The 23,421-nt window shown below is 30.6% G+C and overlaps 2 protein-coding genes across 2 annotated transcripts; both read right to left on the reverse strand.

The window, feature by feature from the left end:
* Window positions 1-7,761: 7,761 nt before the first annotated feature.
* LOC149177701 (putative disease resistance protein At4g27220) lies at window positions 7,762-9,223 on the reverse strand. The gene has a single exon (XM_089423458.1). It carries the CDS (start codon window positions 9,099-9,101, stop codon window positions 7,902-7,904), a length of 1,200 nt encoding a protein of 399 aa, XP_089279584.1. The 5' UTR covers window positions 9,102-9,223; the 3' UTR covers window positions 7,762-7,901.
* Window positions 9,224-9,228: 5 nt separating this feature from the next.
* On the reverse strand, window positions 9,229-9,843 carry LOC149177702 (protein RECOGNITION OF PERONOSPORA PARASITICA 7-like). The gene has a single exon (XM_089421847.1). It carries the CDS (start codon window positions 9,841-9,843, stop codon window positions 9,229-9,231), a length of 615 nt encoding a protein of 204 aa, XP_089277973.1.
* Window positions 9,844-23,421: the final 13,578 nt, after the last annotated feature.

Here is a 23,421-nt window from a genome sequence, read left to right on the forward strand (position 1 = left end):
ATATATATATATATATATAACTTGTTTATTTTTTAATATGATGTTGATACACATATGTGTGGAGGGAGAGACACAACACTCTTGTTTTACTGGTGGATGCTTTCTTATACAATATATGAGGGAGCTTTTGTAATTCTTTAATTAGAACATTTAAAAAAAAAATATTAATAATAAATACATTATATGTAAATAGATAGAAATAATATATAAAAAATGAAAATGAAAACAAATTGATAGTTAAAACATTTTATTAGTGTGTTGCTTAAGATGAGGGAGATTTGTAATTGCTTTCATGTTTAGCATGGAGTTTGACAAGTGGCATATATATATATATCTATATATATATATATATATATATATATATATATATATATATATATATATATATATATAACCATCATAGATGACACATGGAATATATAAAAATATTTGGCATAGATCCATGTTAATTCTAGATCTATTAGGAATGAAATCTCTTGAGGTACAAACCTTTTTTCAACTTTTACAATTTAAAAGATATTTGCATCTCAGGAAATTTGATTTCTCTTGACATAGGTTAACATGAATCTATGAAATATGACATATATAAAAATAACCATCATAAAATAACCATCATAGATCCATGTTAATTTTGGATTTAATAGAAATGAAATATCTTGAGATGCATTTTTTTTTCAAAATTTCCACTTTAAAAAATATTTGCACCTCAAATTTGATTTCTCTTAACACAAGTAAACATGACTATAACATTTAATTTATCTGAAGATAGGTTACCCTGAATCAATACCAATGATATTAATTTGAGTTTAAATTTGTGAATATTAATAAAATATATGTTGAGTAAGTTTTTTTTAAACAAAAGTTCAAATTCGATACATCTGGTTTAAAGGAAGATCTTAAAGGTCTTTATTACTGAAATATTGGGGAAATGTTTCTGTTTAATAGTGTTTCATCATTAATACATTATTAACTAAATTTTATTAAAAATTAATTAAAATATATATATATATATATTAAAAATTAAATATTTTGTTTATAATTTTTTATTATTATTTTTTTTAAATTTAAGATAATTCTTATTTGAAATGTAAAAAAGAAAAAGTAAGAAATCAATTTTATTATTTATAAAAAATGGTAATTAAGTTTTTTATTATTTCAAAATAGATTTCATGCAAAATTAAAGATAATTGTTTAACCTTAGCACTGTTAGTGATATGTTATAAGGGAAACCAAAATTGCTGACAATGGTATATTTAGTAAAATCCATCGTAAAATAAATTAGCTAGCTTGCGTATTTTTGCCATACTCTTGGCTAGATATACAAAAAGATTAGTTTTAAAATTAGCATTTGCACAACATGTTGCAAAGGACATGCCTTAAGGAAATGGCATAAGAAACAATAGCATAGAAGAAAGCAGTCAAAATTTTATGCAATTTGTTTCTTTACTGGTGTTTTTTAATCATATATTATGTTTCGGGGAGATTCCAAACAGGAAAGTGAAGGTAATGCACAACACTTCACTCCAAAGGATTTATGAAAATGCTCTTCATTAAGTTTCTGGAACCTTTATAAGTAAATGATTTAAATCAAACATTTCATAACAAACTAATCTCATATCACCTTAATTCATAGTGCAATGGATAATATTTTTTGTTCATTAGAAATTGGTGTAATTTTACGAGGAAATATTAATAGAAAGACTTTAGTATTAAGGGGAACATTAATAAACTCCCTCATCATTTCTTATATGATGATTTTGATTTAGTTATTTGTTGCTTCTTGTACTTATTTCACTAGTGTAAAATGTCCAAACTATAAAAGAATGGCATTATTTGTTGTCTATTTGGACCGTTGTATTTTATCTAACTCAATCATTTCCATAGCCTCAACTAGGTGACCATCATTATCTCTCCATAGTGAATCAATGTCTTCAAATGCATTTCATAAATTTGGTTTAATAAATGTTGGTGGAAAACCAATATATTTCACTTTGTAGAAATGAATGTACATTGGTTGGGATAAAATTGTATTGCTCTTACCATGTGATGATGTCATCTAAATCTTGAATCTTTCTGCCACTTACGAAATTCTCCATTCTAATTGTTATTTGACCATGATGATATTGACATCATAATCCTTGTTTGTGAGAATACCATTTAAGAAGTCAATGATAAGTGACACAATTTGTTCCTCACAATTGTTAAAGTAAAGGACAAATTCATTCACATTATGTTTGAAAACTTTATACTAAGAGTGTTGATTCATGAAAATTTTTATCCTCTCCTTTTGTTGTTTTAATTTGTGTCATCTCAAAAAAATGTTTCTCCAATAACCTATGTTATTGCTATCTTAGCAGTGACATTTCCATTAGGTTTGCTTGCTTGACATTAAGCACAACTAAGTTTGTAGTTTCAATTGCAAATTTCATGCCTCCATTCCATTTTTGCTATAGAAGGCAAAGATCCCTAAAAACTATAGATGAATCCTCATCATGAAAGCTAGGAGGTAGCTCATTAATCATCTATTCATCCAAGGTGTCATCTCCATGTTGTTGGTAGCTTCACCAGTGATGCCTAAGCCTCATGTTAATACATTAATACTTTACATGGGAAACATGTGGGTACTTTTGTTTAAGGTCGATGTATATTGGCCTTGAATGATACTATATTGAGCCTACATGATGGTCATAGTACCCTTAGGATCTACCAAAATCTCATTGTTGCTCCATATTAATCATCACTTGGTCATGTATTCTCCACAATTTTAGGATAATCTATCTTCTTTCAAAATATATCATCTTTTAAAAATTTGAGCAATAAGCTAGTAATAATAAATCTATCGAAAGAAGTAAACCTACATAGTAAAATATTTTAGCATAATACAAGATCTGTTGTGATGAATTATTCTAGTGAAATATCCATGGCAATGTACAAGTCATTTGTCATTGCGCATTTCCTAGCTTAAGTGATACCCAATAATGTGGACGATTAATGTGAGGACTTTCCAAAATAAGGTGCCTTCAACATGCTTTTCACGGTCCATAAGAAAGGTAAACATTATGCACCCCACAACAAAGAAATTAATGTTGTATAAACTAGGATATATATGTTCTAGAATTACTTCAAATCAAATAGTATATATCTTAGCACTTACAACACTAGTTGCTTTGTTGAAAGGGTGTTTATTGATAGCTTAAGTGAAATTCAATTAATATATTTTCTCTAGAGAATCTACTACCATAGTCTTCTTTTGAAATAGATTTTGATTCTTCCCTTACTAGTGGGTGAATAAGAAGTAATGAAGATTTTTTAAACCCAATGGCCATATGAATTTCGAGTTGAGAGCCTTTCTCACTAAGCCATACACTGCCAACCAATGTCTTGTTCCCTGGATAAAATTTTTTGAAGTGTAACTTTCTCAGCTTGTGGATCATTACTAGACATGTATACATAAAAACAAAATTTAGTATGCTAGAAATCACTAGAGAACATTTAGAACCAATCTACCATCTATTCGTATGCATATAAATCCATAAATGTTTGTTCCTCTCAGGCTGATTTAGATGTGAGGGAATCCACAAAGGAAAAATAATATCCACTATGTAAACTCTTTCTTCCTAGAATTTAGGAAATTTTGTAAATAAATAATTAGGGAGGACCAGTTAAAATTAGAGTTGGTCAAATAGGGGCTGTATTGAAATTTACAATGAGTAAAGAGTAAGATACATTCTTTAATTAATGTGTAGATAAATAATTCAACTCCAGTTATGTATCCATGATTATAACTAAGAAATTATTAAAAAATGTTTGTGTTGGATGATGTAACTCACTCCAAACACTTAAATGGAAGCTAAAATTGCCTCTTAAGCCATCTTAAACCCTTTGTGAAAGAAAATAATTTAGACACCTACACACCTACATCATTAAGTGTTCTTTCTAATAGTAAGTTTTAAGCTAAAATTGTAGTGAGCAAATCTTAAGTGTCTACCATTAAGGAGTCTAACCAAGACTTTACTACAATCAACTATACGACGGAGCCATCATCACAACATACCATCCCACCATCATAATGCAAACTATGTTGATTGGAAAGATGTGGAAATTAACCCCAACATAATTTCACATGACATAAAGCTCAAAACATATAGATGATATCTGATATGTTTATGTTTCCAGTTTTTTTTCACCGGTATCTGCGTCAGCCATGTCTCATCTCTCTGCATGTGTTTTTCTCCTTCGTGTCATGCCTTTGCTTTCTTCTTTTGTGTTTATTGCAGGAATTACATACACTGACGATGGTGAGCTCTATCGATATTGGTCAATGAGCACCTAATAAGTACATTTATTTATGAAAATTTTTAACAGTGTTAATGTTGATGTAAGTGGGAAATTATGCATTTCAATGTGTTCAATAGACACACTATTGTCGATACAAAAGCAATTGGGAAATACGTTGTCCACATGGAAAGGCCTAGATTTGTGTGGTTTAAAAGGGGATGGTGTTTCTTGCATCGGTAACCAAATAATTTATTTTTGTGTTTCTTGGTTTCAAATCATGACAACATTTCATCTTCTAAATGAATATCCATGCTGTACATTGGGAGTTTCTTCTGATTGGATCTTTCCACGGATAAAATTTAAGATCATTCTTATTAGAAATGTAAAATAAGAAGAAGTAAGAAATCAATTTATATTATTTAAAAATAATGTTGATTAAGTTTTATATTACTTCAAAATAGATTTCATACAAAATTAGAGATAATTGTTTAACCTTAATACTGTTGAGATCTTTCACAATGGAAACCAAAACTGTTGAGAATGATCTACTTAGTAAAAACTATCGTACAATAAACTAACTTGCGAATTTCTACCATACTCTAGACTAGATATACAAAGATACTAGTTTTAAATTTAAAAAAAAATCTAATATTTTTATGTAAATGATGAATATTATTTAAAATAAACTAAACTTCATTTTGAATAGCTATAAAATAAAAATAATAATTATACAGAAACATAAACTATGTATTTTACAAGGTAATTGAAACCATTTATTAAAAATATTGCATAGAAAATAATGTTCATATATTTGAGATTTATCTCAAAAATAGTTATATCTTTTTTGCTTTTCAATTTAATTTAAAAAAATGTCATATCCACAATTGTTATTAATTATTGTTACTTTAATATGTATTTTTTTCATTACATATATATATAATTTGATAATATGAGATGTATCATACAACAAGTATTTTAATGTTTACTATTGATTGATGTGTGTTTTTTTATATAACTATACTAATCTATGTATTATCAATTTAAATTTTATTCTTCATTCATTCTGATAAATATAATATATTTTTATTAATTATCTGATAATATATTTTTAATATATATTCTTATAACTCGCGGCTAAGAACAAAGGAAAAGAAGTTATACTATTGTTACCCATCTTGACAATTTACCCCTAATGAATTTGGCACGTTTTGAAATAATTTTGTGAATACAGATTTTAACAATATGATTAGTGTAATTCTTACTGAAAATAGTATGGAATAAATTGTATATCAAAATCCTTGTAAATAAAAAATATAAATTATTATAACATTAAGTAGTAATTGAAATTGTTGAGTGAAAGTGAAAAAAGAGATACCAAATAGAAATTCCAAACTCTATAAACTGTTCAGGGAAGATATAAACTTCATCAAATATGGCTATATGCTTTATTTATTTCAATTTCCTTTCCTTTTTTATTTCTAATTTATATCCTTTCTTTTTATATTTATCCAAACAATTATTAAAGATTGCATCGGCAGAAGAGAAGAATAAGAGCAACAGAAAACTGATTTTTTTAGTTTTTTGGAATTGAAAAAAAACCATCAACATTAATCACACATAGGTGATCACCTATGTTCTCTTTGCACTATGTAAAACAATTGAACGATTTCAATGTGGTGCATTTTTATAGTTTTAAAAAAAAAAAACATTAATCATCTATGTTAGGTTGATCACCTATATTCTTTTTATTCTCTTTGCACTATGTAAAACAATTGAATGATTTCAATGTTGTGCATTTTTATAGTTATCTCATTTTTCCTTGCATTAAAAATGTCTAAGGGGAGACATTGTTAGTGGCTAATATGAAGAGTTATAGGTTTCATTGCGAAGGCCCAATTGCAAATACCAATTCTAGGATCTAGAGATTTGGAGAAACTAAAAGTTCTCGTAGTTTTATAGATTAGATGAAAGAGATATCTACAAAGGTAAGCATTTCAAAAGCTTTTTTATATGATATGTAATGTAAAAGAGATATACACAGATAAATATTGATTCATGTTCAATTTAAGTTAAATAAAATTAATTTTGTTTTAGTGTAATCAAAACATTGGCATTTGTGTGTAATTTTATTTATGTTTTTTTTTAAGTATTGTATTACAATTAAGAATCTCAAAAGTTTTTGAATTTACATTAAGTAGATAAATAGTTGTAGAAAGTTTAAAAGTAAAATTAGCAATTGAAAATACATGTTTTTTATTATTATTAAAAATTATTCTTTATATAAAGTTAGTCCAACCTCGATTTAAAACATGTTCTTTTCTTTTTGGTTCACCTCCAACTCCATATGTAGCAAAGGCCTAGGCCTGATTGAATAATTGACATCATTAAATTCAATGCTCTGCATAATGCACATAGGGAAATCCTCTTTGTATGATCGTGAATACAAATGAACGTTGTCACCCATAGCAACCCAAGACAAGTATCCTTGCATAATAGTGATAAAATAATATAATAAACTATTTAGGAGCTCAAAAGAAAAATCAGAAGTAAAACTGAAATTAACAGCTTGATAGGAAAGAAAGCAAGCTACCAGCTCTCTTATAAATCTCAAGCACAGGAATAATGTAGAAAATAAAAGAAATACTCTTATTCGGAGAGAATCTTATTAGAGAAACCACACAACACCAAAATATGCTTTTCCACTCCAGCAATGGGAAAACCAATGCCTTAAAGTCCACCATGATTATCACTTGTAATTTTGCAAAACCACATGTTAAGATGTTAAAAAAAGTTGTGCCTCACAAACTAGTGGCAAAACTAAATCAACGCCTGAAAACGTATGTGATCCATCAGTCGTAATGGAGATAATAGTAACTCTTTTTATGTTTATAGATTTTGATCGCCGATCACAATTGACTTTCATCATTAACAACTGCAATGAAAAAAAAAACAACCATAAAAACCTCTTTGCTGCATATATGAGCAGTACAGAGTATTTTATGGTAACTATTTATGTCAACAACAACTATGGCTAAAAATAAAAAAGAAAATACAAATCGAAAACAATGAACGTATCGAGATCTCACCTACTCTGAACCTATCTTATATTAACATAAGCGCAAGGTTCTTGAGAAAAAAAGGAATTGTATCATCATATGTAATTCTTGAGAAAAAAAGGAATTGTATCATCATATGTAATCACAGCAAAAAAATATTGCTACTATTTCATTACCATTACCTTGAAAGCTGAATTGCTAAATAAATTATACACTTTCAGTTGTGTATAATAATAAAACTATATTAATAATTGTATAGAGTTCAAGGAAGTTTTATTTACGATATATTTTAACTAAAATTTGACTGGAGTTAACATTGCCAGTCCATGATCTCATGTACTTATATAAGTTAACAATGGAGAGATGCCCAAAAACACTGGTCCTTTTGATTTTGAAACATTTGTTATATACTATACTAGTTTCAAATAGTAATAAAGTGAATCATATTTTGCCATTAAGAATATTTCTCACTCCAGGCACTTACAACAGTTGATAAAGATCATAAACAGCTTTCAAAGGAGAATGGACTCAGAAACAACTGTGTCTACAAGTAGAGTCACCATGAGCTTATAATACAACATTATACTGAGATGCTTGGAGACTCTTGAGATTTTTAAGCTCTCTTATATGACGAGGCAGTGATCGCAGTTTGGAACATCCTGAAAGATCTAGAAACTGAAGTCGATAAAGATTTGTTATACCTTCTGGCACATCTTCAATTTCTGTGTAACTTAAATCTAAAAACTCCAGCTGTGTGAGTTGCCACAATGATGTTGGTAATGTTTTTATCTTTGTCCTAGATAAATCCAACACCTTGAGGCAGGGAAGGCTGCTCAGAAATGCTTCTGGAATATTTTCTAATCCTTTATTTCCTCTCAAGATTAGACTTACCAGTTTTGTGCATTTCAATCCTTGTGGTGGGAGATGTGTAATATTATTCTCATACAGTGACATTCTTTTGCAATCCTCCCTAATTTCCAGGGGAAACTGTTCATGTATTTGACCTGCCCTAAACAAGCAATTTTCTTCCTTCTCCCCAATGAAGATCGCCATGTCACGGAGGACATCGTGAGTTTTTAAGAAAACAATTCCCTGTGGAAAGTGCGCTACCTCAAATAAGCAACGATCTACAAGCAAGTTTATATAACTCTTAGCTGTCTCCATCAAATTTGCTGGGTTTTTGCTTTCAACAATCCCTTCTGCAATCCACATTCCAACCAACTTGTCCACTTCAATTTCTTTGTCTTCGGGAAACATGGCACAATACAGAAAGCAATTCTTGAAGTTAGCATTGGGCAAACGATCATAGCTCCATCTCAATATCTGATACAACTCGTATTCAACCCGAGGATGAGTACTTGGAAAATTCAAATCCACTGTTTTCATCTGGCTTAAAGCAAGATTCCACTGATCTACACCCATGATGCCAATCATTGTTGAGGCAATTACATTTATTGCTAAGGGCAAACCTTTACATTCATTGCCAACTTCTATGGCAATGTGCTCTAAATCATCAGGAACATGGCCTTCTTTGAAAGCTATATTGCGAAACAGCTCCCATGCTTCTTCTGGGGCTAGGGGTTGTAATTGAAAGGATTTTCCTGTGTTCATTTGTCGAACCAGATCTCCATTGCGGGTAGAGAATACAACTTTGCTTCCTCTGTCATTGCCAAATTCTACTCCTAATTGTTTCAGATTGAGGGGATTCCACATGTCATCTAAAATTAAGAGAAATTTCTTGATTTTGAGATGTGCAGACAATTTCATCTTCCTCAGATCAGAATTAGAATGGAAAACAGTGAGGTCTAAATTGATTGTCTGAGCAATACAACTCTGCAAATCTATGATAGAAAACTGAGAAACAGTGACCCAAATCACTACATCAAAAAAGCCACTAATTATAAACCTTTTTGAGCAATGTGGTCTTTCCAACGCCGCCCATGCCCCACACACCAATTAGATCTACCTGAGGAGCTTCGGTGAGCCAACTCTTTAGCTGTATCTCCGCAGACTTAATCCCCAAACCCACAAAGCCGTGATCTGGTGCATCTTGAAGTAATAGCTCTGTCTGATGCGGTGCGGACGTAACAATCCCTCGAGCATTGTAAAACACAGACAAGTCGGTTTGAAGCTCTGTAAAGAGCTTCTCAAAATTTGACTTCCATTCTCTGATTTGCCTCGAGAGGTTGGGCTTGCAGAGGAGGCAATCGAGGCATTGCTGTGGCCTTAGCGAGCGATCGATCAAATCTCGGGCCTTCCCAACTTCATTTTCCATCCTTCGCAAACAATTGTTCACTGTCGCTGGAGGCGTCCTTTGTTGATCTCCGAATTGATTGCCAATATCGAGTAAGAGGCTCTTCATTCGATTTAACTGCGTTTCCAGAATCTTTCTGTTTTCATCCAACTGAATCGCATCATCTATTTGCCGGAGGAGTGGATTAATAATCACGCTGGTTATTGTGTTGGCAATTGTGTTGCTTGCACTTCCCGTGGCAAGATCCAAAGCCATGGCTACTCCAGATCACAATATCAAGATAAAAGAGGCAGAGGGAGGATAGTATCAGTTAACACGCAGAAGAAAGTATGATCATTGTCATAGTGACTCCATCCATAACATCACACTAAGAAAAAGAAACTTCACATCATTGATTTTTTCCCCTCAAACTTTATTTCAACATCTACTTTAATTTGCTCTGCAATGTCCCCGGAAAAAAACAAAAAAACATTTCACATCCAACATCTCCTTCGTGGATTCTTCTTCGATCGCACTAGCGATCTGGAAAACATTTACATTCATCAAGAGCATCACTAGTGTTTTTTTTTGCCTTTTTTAAATTGTGCTCAATAACTTCCAATTTACACGTTATATGAAAACGATTGATGTCCATAACCAACGTCACCCAGATGTACTTTATTGATTTTTCCATTGTTCCGGGTCAAAGTTCTCATTCACACACAATATAAAAAACAATTTACTTGCATATCGAAATTTCATCCGCTTGATCCTTTTGTCAATATTCTTATCATCTTCTCTTTTTTTTTGCCTTCAAAAGTTTTCATTTGCATACATTATTAAACAATTCACATCTATGGTCATACCATGTGGCTTTGCTGGTTTACGCTATAAATTATCCACTATGGAATATATATTTAGTTTCTATATTTATGGGTAATGATAAGATGATAATATATATTAATATAAATATATATTAGTATATTTATATAGATTGAAGGGTGGAGAAATGATAATAAATATTAATTTAGGATAAATATTAAAACACACTTTATCATATATGTCAAATTAATAAAATTAAAAATAAATAAATTATAGTTTGTTTTATTATTATTAATAAAATTAATAGAAAAGTTAACAATATAAATATTTAAAAAAACAAAACATGGTTTTTAATCATAGATTATGGGTATGCTTAATCTATAAATAAGCTTTGTTACAATATCATGAGCCAATACATAACTTATTAATGTCATATGCAAAAAAAATAATCATTTCATTTGACACTGGTTTATATGACAATTTTTTAACTAATGAACTTAATTAAAAATGAAAAGAAAAACATTACTACTTTGGAAATAAATTTCAATCTTTGTTTTGTGTATACTACCAATAATATTCTAGAATATTTTATGGAAGTTAAATCCCTACCATCAATCTAATAATTATAATTATTGATAATTAAATTAAAATTCTAAAAACTCTATTCCAAATTAAACATGCATGCCATCATAAAAATAATAATAATTTTCATAAAGTTGTAAGTATAATAATATAAATAAAGCAAGCACAAATATATAAATTAAATGAATGACAAAATATTGATAAAAATCATAACACACTTTATAATATGTTGCAAACAAAAAAATCAAACTATAAAATTTAACTAAATAACTAACTATAATATTTATTATTAGTAGCATTAATAAAAATAAATAATATATGACTTAAAAATATATATTTAAAAAAAAGTATGTGAACAAATTCTTAACCAAAAATATTAATCTCCACTTTACCATAATGAATATTAACTTGTAAATATGCTGATATTTTAAAATGACAAGATTTATTATATATATATATATATATATATCTATGTATATTTTGTAATAACCCTACTCTCTCTTCATCCTCCAACTCTGTCATTATCTCCCTCCCTCTCATATTCTCAATGATATTTGGCCATCCATCCAAGTAATTTTTTAGCAGATTGACTTAATAAAACAGGCTACAGAAGCCATACAGAGAGTAAAAGCAGAATTGGGAGACATGCCAGAGGAAGCTGCAAGGATCATTCACTTCCTCAACTCCAAAAATAAGTATGAATTGCAGGAATTAGAGATACCTGACAGAACAGGTACAATTTTGGAAGTGAAAAGGGTCCTCACCAAGAGGAATTTAATGTTAAACCTTGAAGATAAGTGCCAAACCATGCAACTGGCCATTGACAGATTCATGGTTAAATTTGAAATTTTGAGGCAAAAGGGTTTACCAAATCCCTTGGTAATAAACAATAAGTTAATGCCACAAGAGGACTACAATAGAAAAATCAGAGAAGTAGCTAGAGATCAAGTGAATACTTCATCCATGAAGGGGATACCTACTGGCAAGGTCTTATACCAAACTTTTGAGAATTTGTTTTACCTCCAGCATGAGGTAAAACACCTTTTTGTGAATAATCCTACTTTTACCAAGTATACAGAGGCATATGAGATTTACAGGAAGATGATGAATATCCAATTACCAGATGCCAAAACATGGGAGAAATTAAATGACTTACTATAGAAATACATAGTCAAAAGGTAAAAATGTACAGTAAGAGTAAAAAGGCATAGTAAAAGGATAATGACAGGTCAGCCAGGTCAAAGTGTATCAGGTGAAAGTGTATCAGTTGAAAGGTCAGAGTAAATAGAACATCTAGTGTGAAGACCAAACAGTGAAGCAAAGATTAAAAGGAAAAATATGAAAGTTTAAAGACAACACAGCCTAATAAACATGGACAACAAACAACAGTTCAATAGCTGTCTCTACCTTCTTGCATGAAGATATTTCTTTCTCCTATATTAGTTCCCAAGATAGTTTGGGACATTTTGTAAATTATTTTTGTACAAATACTTCATAATTCGATGTATTGGGTGGATTGCTATACATTTGTAAAGTTATTTTGATCATAAACCTAAGGGTTATTGTACCAATTTTTCAAGTCAGCAGACTGGACCAAGTAATAAAGAGATTGCATTACAGGATTCATGTGTTGAGCTATTACAGTGAAGTATTTTCTTTGTTAAATTTGTTATTTTCTTATGTTTTTCACAAACTTAAATGTTATCTAAATTTGAATGAATTAACTAGAAGTTTATCTCAGAATTTGTTTAAGTACACTCTGTTTTCAACAGTTAATCATTTACATGTTTTCTTCTGATATCCGGATTTGAGAATCCTTAATTGCTCTCCCATCTCGATTGACCTCTTTCACTTTCTTCATAATCCGGCCTAAGGAACCCTGAATTGATCTTTGGATCCAATTGAAAACCACTTCACCATCCAATCTTGAGATCTGAAGTAACTTTGCTATCTTGCCCTATAGACATTGTTTTTAGAACTTGATCCAGTCTTGTTTGCTTGACATCTGACCCCATAGCCCAATGGTAAAAGACACCCCTCTTTTCATCTAAGTAAGTGATCCCACCACTAAATCTAAATTAAAACACAAGAACAATCATAACTAGCCTAAAATTAAATAACTAAACAAAGTTAAATAAAAAAGAGAGAACCCTCTCTAAGAATTAGGAAGGCTAGATCCTAATCTCCAAAGTTGGTTTGTGGTTACCTCTAATCATTTCTTTCTCAAACACTCTAGAGAAATATTGGAGTGATAACAATCTCTTTGGACCATTGTATTTTATCTAACTTAATCATTTCCATAGCCTCAACTAGGTGCCCATCATTCTCTTTCAATACTGAATCAATGTCTTCAAATGCATTTCATAAATTTGGTTTGATAAATGTTGGTGGAAAACCAATATATTTCACTTTGTAGAAAGGAGTGTACATTGGTTGGGATAAAATTGTATTGCTCTTACCATGTGATGATTTCATCTAAATCTTGAATCTTTCTCGCCACTTATGAAATTCCCCATTCTAATTGTTATTTGACCATGATGATATTGGCATCATAATCCTTGTTCGTGAGAATATCATTTAAGAAGTCAATGGTAAGTGACACAATTGGTTCCTCACAATTGTGAAAGTAAAGGACAAATTCATTCACATTATGTTTGAAAACTTTATGCTAAGAGTTGTTGATTCATGTAATTTTTTATCCTCTCCTTTTGTTGTTTTAATTTGTGTCATCTCAAAAAAATGTTTCTCCAATAACCCATGTTATTGCTATCTTAGCACTGACATTTCCATTAGGTTTTCTTGCTTGACATTAAGCACAAATAAGTTTTTAGTTTCAATTGCAAATTTCATGCCTCCATTCCATTTTTGCTATAGAAGGCAAAGATCCCTAAAAACTATAGATGAATCCTCATCATGAAAGCTAGGAGGTAGCTCATTAATCATCTATTCATCCAAGGTGTCATCCCCATGTTGTTGGTAACTTCACCAGTGATGCCTAAGCCTCATGTTAATACATTAATACTTTACATGGGAAACATGTGGGTAATTTTGTTTAAGGTAGATGTATATTGGCCTTGAATGATACTATATTGAGTCTACATGATGTTCATAGTACCTATTGGCCCGGCCCTTAGGATCTACAAAAATATCATTGTTGCTCCATATTAATCATCACTTGGTCATGTATTCTCCGCAATTTTAGGATAATCTATCTTCTTTCAAAATATATCATCTTTTAAAAATTTGAGCAATAAGCTAGTAATAATAAATCTATCGAAAGAAGTAAACCTACATAGTAAAATATTTTAGCACAATACACGATCTGTTGTGATGAATTATTCTAGTGAAATATCCATGGCGATGTACATGTCATTTGTCATTGCGCATTTCCTATCTTAATTGATACCCAATAATGAAGACAATTAATGTGAGGACTTTCCAAAATAAGGTTCCTTCAACATGGTTTTCACGGTCCATAAGCAATGTAAACATTATGCACCCCACAACAAAGAAATTAATGTTGTATAAACTAGGATATGTATGTTCTAGAACTAGTTCAAATCAAATAGTATATGTCTTAGCACTTACAACACTAGTTGCTTTGTTGAAAGGGTGTTTATTGATAGCTTAAGAGAAATTCAATTAATATATTTTCTCTAGAGAATCTACTACCATAGTCTTCTTTTGAAATTGATCTTAAGGCTTCCCTTGCTAGTGGGTGAGTAAGAAGTGATGAAGATTTTTTAAACCCAATGGCCTTATGAATTTCGAGTTGAGAGCCTTTCTCACTAAGCCATACACTGCCAATTAGTATCTTGTTCCCTGGTTAATTGTTTTTGAAGTGTAACTTGCCCATCCTGTGGATAATTACTACACATGTATACATAAAAGAAAAATTTAGTATGCTAGAAATTACTAGAGAACATTTAGAACCAATCTACCTCCTATTGGTACGTATATCTAAATCGATAAATGTTTCTTCCTCTCAGGTTGATTTAGATATGGGCGAGGGAATCCATAGAGGTAAACATGAGATCATGGCATGGCTAGGGGATTTTCAAAGGCAAAAAAATATCCACTATGTAAACTCTTTCTTCTTGGAATTTAGGCAGAAAGTTTGGATATAGATAATTATGGAGGACCAGTTAAAATTAGAGTTGGTCAAATGAGGGCTGTATTGAAATTTACAATGAGTAAGATACATTCTTTAATTACTGTGTAGATAAATAATTCAACTCTAGTAATGTATCCATGATTATAACTAAGAAATTATTAAAAATTGTTTGTGTTGGATGATGCAACTCACTCCCCACACTTAGATGGCAGCTAATATTACCTCTTAAGCCATGTTAAACCCTTTTTCAAAGAAAATAATCTAGACACCTACACACCTACATCATTAAGTATTCTTTCTAATAGTAAGTTTTGCGTTAAACTTGTAGAGAAAGACTTGAGTGTCTACCATTAAGGAGTCTAATCGAGATTTTACAACAATCAACTACACTGAGAGGGAGCCACCATCACGACATACCATCCCACCATCATATTTCCCATATAATACAAACTGATGTTGATTGGAAAGTTGTGGAAATTAACCCCAACATAATTTCACATGACATAAAGCTTAAAACATATAAATGATATCTGATAAGTTTATGTTTCCCGTTTCTGTTTCACTGGTATCTGCGTCAACCATGTCTCATCTCTGCGCCTCTGTTTTTCTCCTCTGTGTCATGTATTTTCTTTATTCTTTTGCACTTACTGCAGGAATTACATGCACGGGCAATGGTGAGCTCTATCCATATTGGTCAATGAGCACCTAATAAGTACATTTATTTATGAAATTTTTTAATAGTGTTAATGTTGATGTAAGTGGGAAATTATGCATTTCAATGTGTCCAATGGACACACGGTTGTCGATACAAAAACAATTGGGAAATACGCTGTCCACATGGAAAAAGATGGGATGATGTTTCTTGCATCAGTAACCGAATAACTTATTTTTGTGCTTGGTGGTTTCAAATCATGACAACATCTCATCTTCTAAATAATATCCATGTGGTCCATTGAAATTGCTTGAGCTCTATTGAAAAAGTTGGGAGTTTCTTCTGATTGAATCTATCTTTCCACACAGATAAAATTTAAGATCATTCTTATTAGAAATGTAAAAAAATAAGAAATAAGAAACCAATTTTATATTATTTTAAAAAAAATGTTGATTAAGTTTTTTATTACTTCAAAATAGATTTCATACAGATTTAGAGATAACTGTTTAACCTTAGCACTGTTGAGATCTGTGACAAGGGAATTTGGGAAACCAAAACTGCTCACAGTGATCTACTTAGTAAAAACTATGGTAAAATAAATTAACTTGCGAATTTCTGGCATACTCTAGGCTAGATATACAAAAAAAATTAGTTTAAATTTTTATAAAAAAAATCTAATATTTTTATATGAATGATGAATATTATTTAAAATAAACTAAGCTTCGTTTAAATATTTATAAAAAAAATAATAATTATACCAAAACACAAACTATATATTTTAGAAGGTAATTGAAAAAGTTTATTAAAAATATTGCAAAGAAAATAATGTTCATATATTTGAGATTTATCTCAAAAATAGTTATATCTTTTTTCTTTTCAATTTAATTTAAAAAATTGTCATATCCACAAATGTTATTAATTATGGTTACTTCAATATGTTTTTTTTCTTATATATATATATATATATATTATTTCTCTTTTCTTTTTCTTTTATAAATTTGGTAATGTGAGATGTATTATGAAACAAGTATTTTAATACTTACTATTGATTGATATGTGGTTTCCAACCATTTAATCTATATGACTATGCTAATCTATATATCATGCAATTTAGATCTCATTATTCATTCATTCTTATAAATATAATTTATCTTTATTAATTATCTTTAATATATTTTTCTTAATTTAATAATATTTTATAATATATATTCTTGTATCTTGTGGCTAAGAACAAAGGAAAAGAGATTATACTATTGTTATCCATCTTGACAATTTACCTCTAAAAAATTTCACACGTTTTGAAATATTTTATTAACATAAATTTTAACATTGTGATTAGTGTAATTCTTGGTGAAAATAGTATGGAATAAATTGTATATCAAAATCATTGCAGATAAAAAATATAAATTATTATAACATTGAATAGTAATTCAAATATTTTAGTGAAAGTGAAAAAAAAGTATACCCAATGGAAATTCCAAACTCTATAAACTCCTTATGGAAGATATAAACTTCACCAAATATGGCTATATGCTTTGTTCAATTTCCTTTACTTTCTTTTTTTAAATTTATATCATTTCTTTTTTATATTTATCTAAACAATTATTATATATTGTATAGGCAAGAGAAGAATAAGAACAACAGAAAGCTGATTATTTTAAGAAAAAAAGAAAAAAAAAACCATCAACATTGATCATGGTTGATCACTATGTTCTCTTTGCACTATGTTGTGCATTTTCATAGTTATCTTATTTTTCCTTGCATTAAAAATGTCTAATGGAGACATTGTTCCATTGTTAGTGTGGCTAATATGAAGAGTTACAAGATTCATTGTGAAGACCCAATTGCAAATACCAATTCTAGAATCTAGAGATTTGGAGAAACCAAAATTTCTCGTCATTTTATAGATTAGATGAAAGAGATATCTACAAAGGTAAGCATTTCAAAAGTTCTTTTCATATGATATGTAATGTAAAAGAGATATACACATATAAATATTGATTTATTTTCAATTTATATTAAGTAAAATTGCTCTAGATCAAAATATTGGCGTTTATGTGTAATTTTATTTATGTTTTTTCAGTGTTGCATTACAATTAAGAATTCTAAAAGTTTTTGAATTTATAGTAAGTAGATAATGTTGTTGGAGAAATTTCAAAAGTAAAATCAGCAATTTAAAATACATATTGTTTATTATTACAGAAAATTACTCTTTATATAAAGTTAATCCAATTCAAATTTTCTTGCTAAAACATGTTCTTTTCTTTTTGGTTCACCTCTAACTCCATATGTAGCAAAGATCTAATTGAATAATTGACATCATTAAATTCAATGCTCTGGATACAAAGAAACCTAGGAAATCCCCCTTGCATGATCGTGAATACAAATGAAAGCCGTCACCCAAAGCAACCCAAGACAAGTATCCTTGCATAATGGTGATAAAATAATATAATAAATTGTTTAGGAGCTCAAAAGAAAAATTAGACACGAAACTGAAATTAGGAGTTTGCTAGGAAAGAAAGCAGCTACAAGCTCTCTTATGAATCTCAAGCACAAGAATAATGTAGAAATGAGACAAAGCAACCCAAGACAAGTATCCTTGCCTAATGGTGGTAAAAGAATATAATAAAATATCTAAAAGCTCAAAAGAAAAATTAGAGACAAAACTGAAATTAGGAGCTTGCTAAGAAAAAAGACAAACTACAAGCTCTCTTATGAATCACAAGCACAAGAATAATGTAAAAATGAGACAAGATATTCTCATTCAGAGATTCTTTTAGAGAAACTACACAACACCAAAATATGCCTTTCCACTCCAGAAATAGGAAAACCAATGCCTTGAAAATTTGAAATCCACCATAATTATCACTTGTAATTTTGCAAAACCATAAAAGAAGTTGTCCCTCACAAACTAGTGGCAAAACTAAATCAATGCCTGAAAATTATGTGATCCATCCATCGTAATGGAGATAAGAGTAATTTTTTATTTTTATAGATTTTGAATGCCAATCACAATTGATTTTCATTAATAACAAGCACAATGAAAAAAACCAACGATGAAAACCTCTTTGCTGCATGAATGAGCAGTACATAACTATTTATGTCAAACAACAATTATGGCTAAAAATAAAAAGAAAATACAAATCGAAAACAATGAACTTGCCCGACGAGTTGAAGCCTTGATGGGGCCCCTTCTTGAGCCTTGAGCCTTGACCCTTCAGTGGTTTACTCTTATGTGTAGTTCAGAGAAACTATATGCAGTGCAGTTAAGAGATCTGATTGGTTCGAAGGGGCAAGGAGGCATTCTGGAGAATGCCGACTAAAAATATGCATTTCACACTCACTCAGAAGTAGGTCTCGGTCATTGAGAGATATTCAACCACGCGTGTGACTAATGGATGGTGAGAAATACTTGGACGATCATTACATCTTCATGGTCCGGTTCCAAAAGTGGTTCTCGCAACTGATGTGATGTCAGCAACTGGCTCTTAAACCTTAGCATCTGGCTATCGATGCACTAGGGTAGATGACCAAAGAAGGTTTCGTGCCCGCCTCATCTCATCTTCCAACAAAGTCAGATTCGCTAGTTGACTTCTACTATGTCTGTGTTTCACTGCCGTATTAGTCCCTTCTTATCTTCTCTTATTACGCTGGTGAGCCTTTCTCTTTCGGAGATGACAAATAGTGTTTCGCGATCTACAAGATTTAAAAAAGCTTTTGTTTATCTTAACTAAAATCGCCTTTGAACTCCCACCAATTGTTGACAGGGTTGCCAACTATCCATTGCAACAAGTGACTTCAGGCATGCATTTATAGCAATTTTATTGCCGAATTTTGAAATATATGTTGAAAAACCAATCAATGTCAGGGTCAAGTTTGACTGCCCAGTTAACTATTTAACATATGTTTTTAAATTAGACTATCGATAAACAATTTACAAACCTACTATTGACTATTATCACTAATATTAAATCAACCGTTTTCATTTTCAGACTGCTGGTTGTAAGTTGGGTTGGGGTTTAGTTTAGTGTTGATTATCAATCGTTGAGCTTAACATATCAAACAATCAACCCACCAATAAAACATTCGTTGCAACCATTGTCTCACCAGTTTTATACTTTTAACATGTGCCAAAATCGCCGCTTAATTTAACCTTTTCCATTTTGGTTTGACACTGCTCATTTAACCATTACTAAAATTGTGACCCACGAGTTGGCTGCTTCATGGGTTGATCTAGCCAATTGGCAGCCCAAAGGGTGCCACATGGTACCATATGATTGGGACACATGGCCCCATATGATTTCCCACAACCTTGACACTAATTTTAGTGGGGTTCCGCCAACTTTGGTAGTTTCGTGAAATGTAGCGATGCTGCCAATTTTGTTTGGATTTCTAACTAATTTTAGCCAAATTACACCAAATTTAGTTGGATTGCCAAGGTTGTTGAAGCTAAAATTTTAATTGGGGACATGGTAAATTTATCCCTTAGCCAACTTTGACCAGAAATTTGACTAGTCGTAACCTCCACATATAGAGTCAGATTGAGGCATCGTTTTTGTCGTTGGAAAGCTTGCAACTAGCTCTTCGTTTGGTCCTAGTTTCGATGAGATATAACGACTTTGATTTTTGGATCCACCTAAATAATTCCTCCCCAATAAAGGCCTTTTTCTCCTCCAAAAGTATAAACAATATTACAATCTTGATATGCATAAGAAATGTCTCTAAAATGCCACACTTCTCCTCCGCCTTGGTACTTTGGAGCTAGAAGTGATGAAATCAACACCGGTATCCATATGAAAATTTGTGGCTTCCAATACATGTCCAACTTGCAAGTTCCCAAACAAGATCATACTTGCCAAGAGTTCATAACACACTCATGGTCATGTTTACAACAGAAACCATAACCCATGCTATTTAACTAAAAGGCCAAAAGATCACTATATGGCATTCATAAGCGACATTATACACCTCATTAATTTTACAATCATTTTCACACCATGTGATTTACAATGGTGGCCATACTCAACTACTTAAAATTGATACCCATCTCTTACCTAACCAGGCTAATGGGATTTCATCTTGTAATTAGATTCTTTGTTTAATTGCTTCATCGATCAGTTCCTTCATAGGTGTTTTCTTATTGAAACTTTGTCTCGAAGTTAGAATTTTTATCGTATATCATTACTTATAATAGCGATTAGTACATTCTTGTTCGGATTATGTATCGAGGTTGACTTTTTGCTTAATGTGAGGGCACTATAAAATTGGTGTTTTGAATACTTTTAGGTTTATAACTTTAATGATCATGTTTTACTTCATCAGGTTCCCCAGGCTATCACAAAATCATCCTATCCTTCCTAATCTCTTCCACTCCCATCCTATCTGTCCTCTACTGGAGTATGCCATGGTGTCAGCCATACTGACCTAATCATTCATAAACTCCAAGGATGACAACGTCGGGTATACCGACCTGATCCCTAGTAGGCATCTGACATTCATCATCACATGTCTAGGGGAGCGTGACTTGCACAACCCTCCCATGACTCTAGGGTTTGGAGGATAAACGGTGGGCAACACCTCCACCCCTCCCAGTAGAATCAGGGTTAGTACCCTATCATGGAATCTCTTTGAGCCTTAATTGTTCTGAAGTTTCTGTCATGACATGGTCATTTTGGTAACGGATATTATCTGCAATCATAAACATTTGTCCATGCATTTATAAAATGTGCATTTAACATATTAAAAAATATATAGCTTATGTATAATTCATACATGTCAACTACAGTATAACATACTTTGCCATATTCTATTCATGTCATTAGCTTTCATATCAAAATGTAATCATTCTTTGATTTCTATGTCATCAATTATATTGATATGCATAAATTAAACAAAATTATAATATCTTAATTCTCATCAGAAGCAAAATTACTCAAATATTTAAGCCTTACTTTGATAACTATAATTCAGTAAGATCAATAACATATTCCGTCTTAGTATCCATGTACTAGTGGAATAAAACAGATAACATGTCATAAATATTCACGTTTATATATGATTAATTCAAAATGGTACCGAGTTTCTGATTTGAAGTAAAGTAAATATATACAAAATATGGTTTAAAATTCTTCAAAATTGACACAAGTTTGGGTATTTTTGACATATGATCTCTGTATCTTCCCAAGTAGCTGATCCAGGACTATGCTTGTCTCACTGGACCTTAACTTGGTCTATCCGACGATTCATGAGTTATTGAACTCTATGTTCCAATATACATGATGGTTTAACCGAAATCGTCGTCTCTTGTTTTCCATCAGTCTAGGGATCATAAGTTGTACTCTAATTTTAGCTAAGTTTCTAAGGCTGACCGTATACTAGCCCAAAATCTTAAAGTAATTTGTGTGTCGCCATCTGATATGATTTTCTTAGATACTCCATGAAACCTGATAATTTTATTTATAATTACTCGAGCTATATTAGCAACTTCGCAAGTATCTCTTACAGGAATAAAACATTTTTTTTGAACCTTTCTACAAACCTTTGAATCTTGCTAAGTAAATATTTGTTAAGAAACTATATATATATATATATATATATAATTTGTAACTATACTTACCATTTAATTTATAATTGGATGGTACACTAAATTTCCAAAATACCACTTATCTAAACTTTGTGGAAATAGATATTAGTATTCCATCTCTAAATCAAAATATCTTACTCTAAGTTGAAGTACACTCATGAATTTTACACTTTTAAGTATAACATTTTATCATTGTAGAGGTATTATAACAATTATTTTGATTATTTGTAAGAATGAAAGTGCTACTTTTTACCTAAAATTCAATATGAACCGTTTTAAATTTAATAAAATTATAAATATCGAATATTAATACCATACAACTGTCTTGTAACAAGAATATTTGAAATTGAATAATAACTTTTATATAGGTTTATTTTGTTTTACCAAATATAAAACAAACATGTGTATTTATATGCATTACGGGTAATAGATATAAATCATGATCTCTAAAGTCTATATATATATATATATAAATATAAATATAAATATAAATATAAATATAAATATAAATATAAATATAAATAAGCGATACCATATGACAAATATATGACTATATTTCCTACCTTTACATATCCATATTATAAATCTATACACTATGATAAACACAGGCCTACATTGAGTTACACGTTTTATGTCATCACGAATACATCCCATATCCTTTAAGAGTTACAATTCATGCATTATTACAATTATATTTTATATTATTTAATACTTACGTTACATACTATCACCTTTATGTTCTTATGTCACCATTTGTATTTATTAATCATACATGTTATTACCTAGTGCTTTTATCTGAAGCCTGGTTGCATGAAATGGTCTTTACATAATTTAAAGACTCAGAAAATAATAGAGATCCATATGCTTAATAGTGAGGACAATTACGATAGCATGGTATGCATATTTTCTCTCAGTTAGTATGATGATGGAAAAGTGATTTAGTTAATATTGGTACTTTCATACTCTGAACTTCTAAAGACAATATATGAGATGATGGAAAAGTGATTTAGTTAATATTGGTACTTTCATACTCTGAACTTCTAAAGACAATATATGAACTTTTGGAACACTATCCAGTAATTTCTATATATTGTTCCGAAG

This window comes from Pinus tabuliformis, chromosome 4_1, assembly GCF_031772625.1.
Source record: "Pinus tabuliformis cultivar Carrire ecotype Pingquan chromosome 4_1, CPIR1, whole genome shotgun sequence".
In the NCBI taxonomy this organism is placed as follows: Eukaryota; Viridiplantae; Streptophyta; class Pinopsida; order Pinales; family Pinaceae; genus Pinus; species Pinus tabuliformis.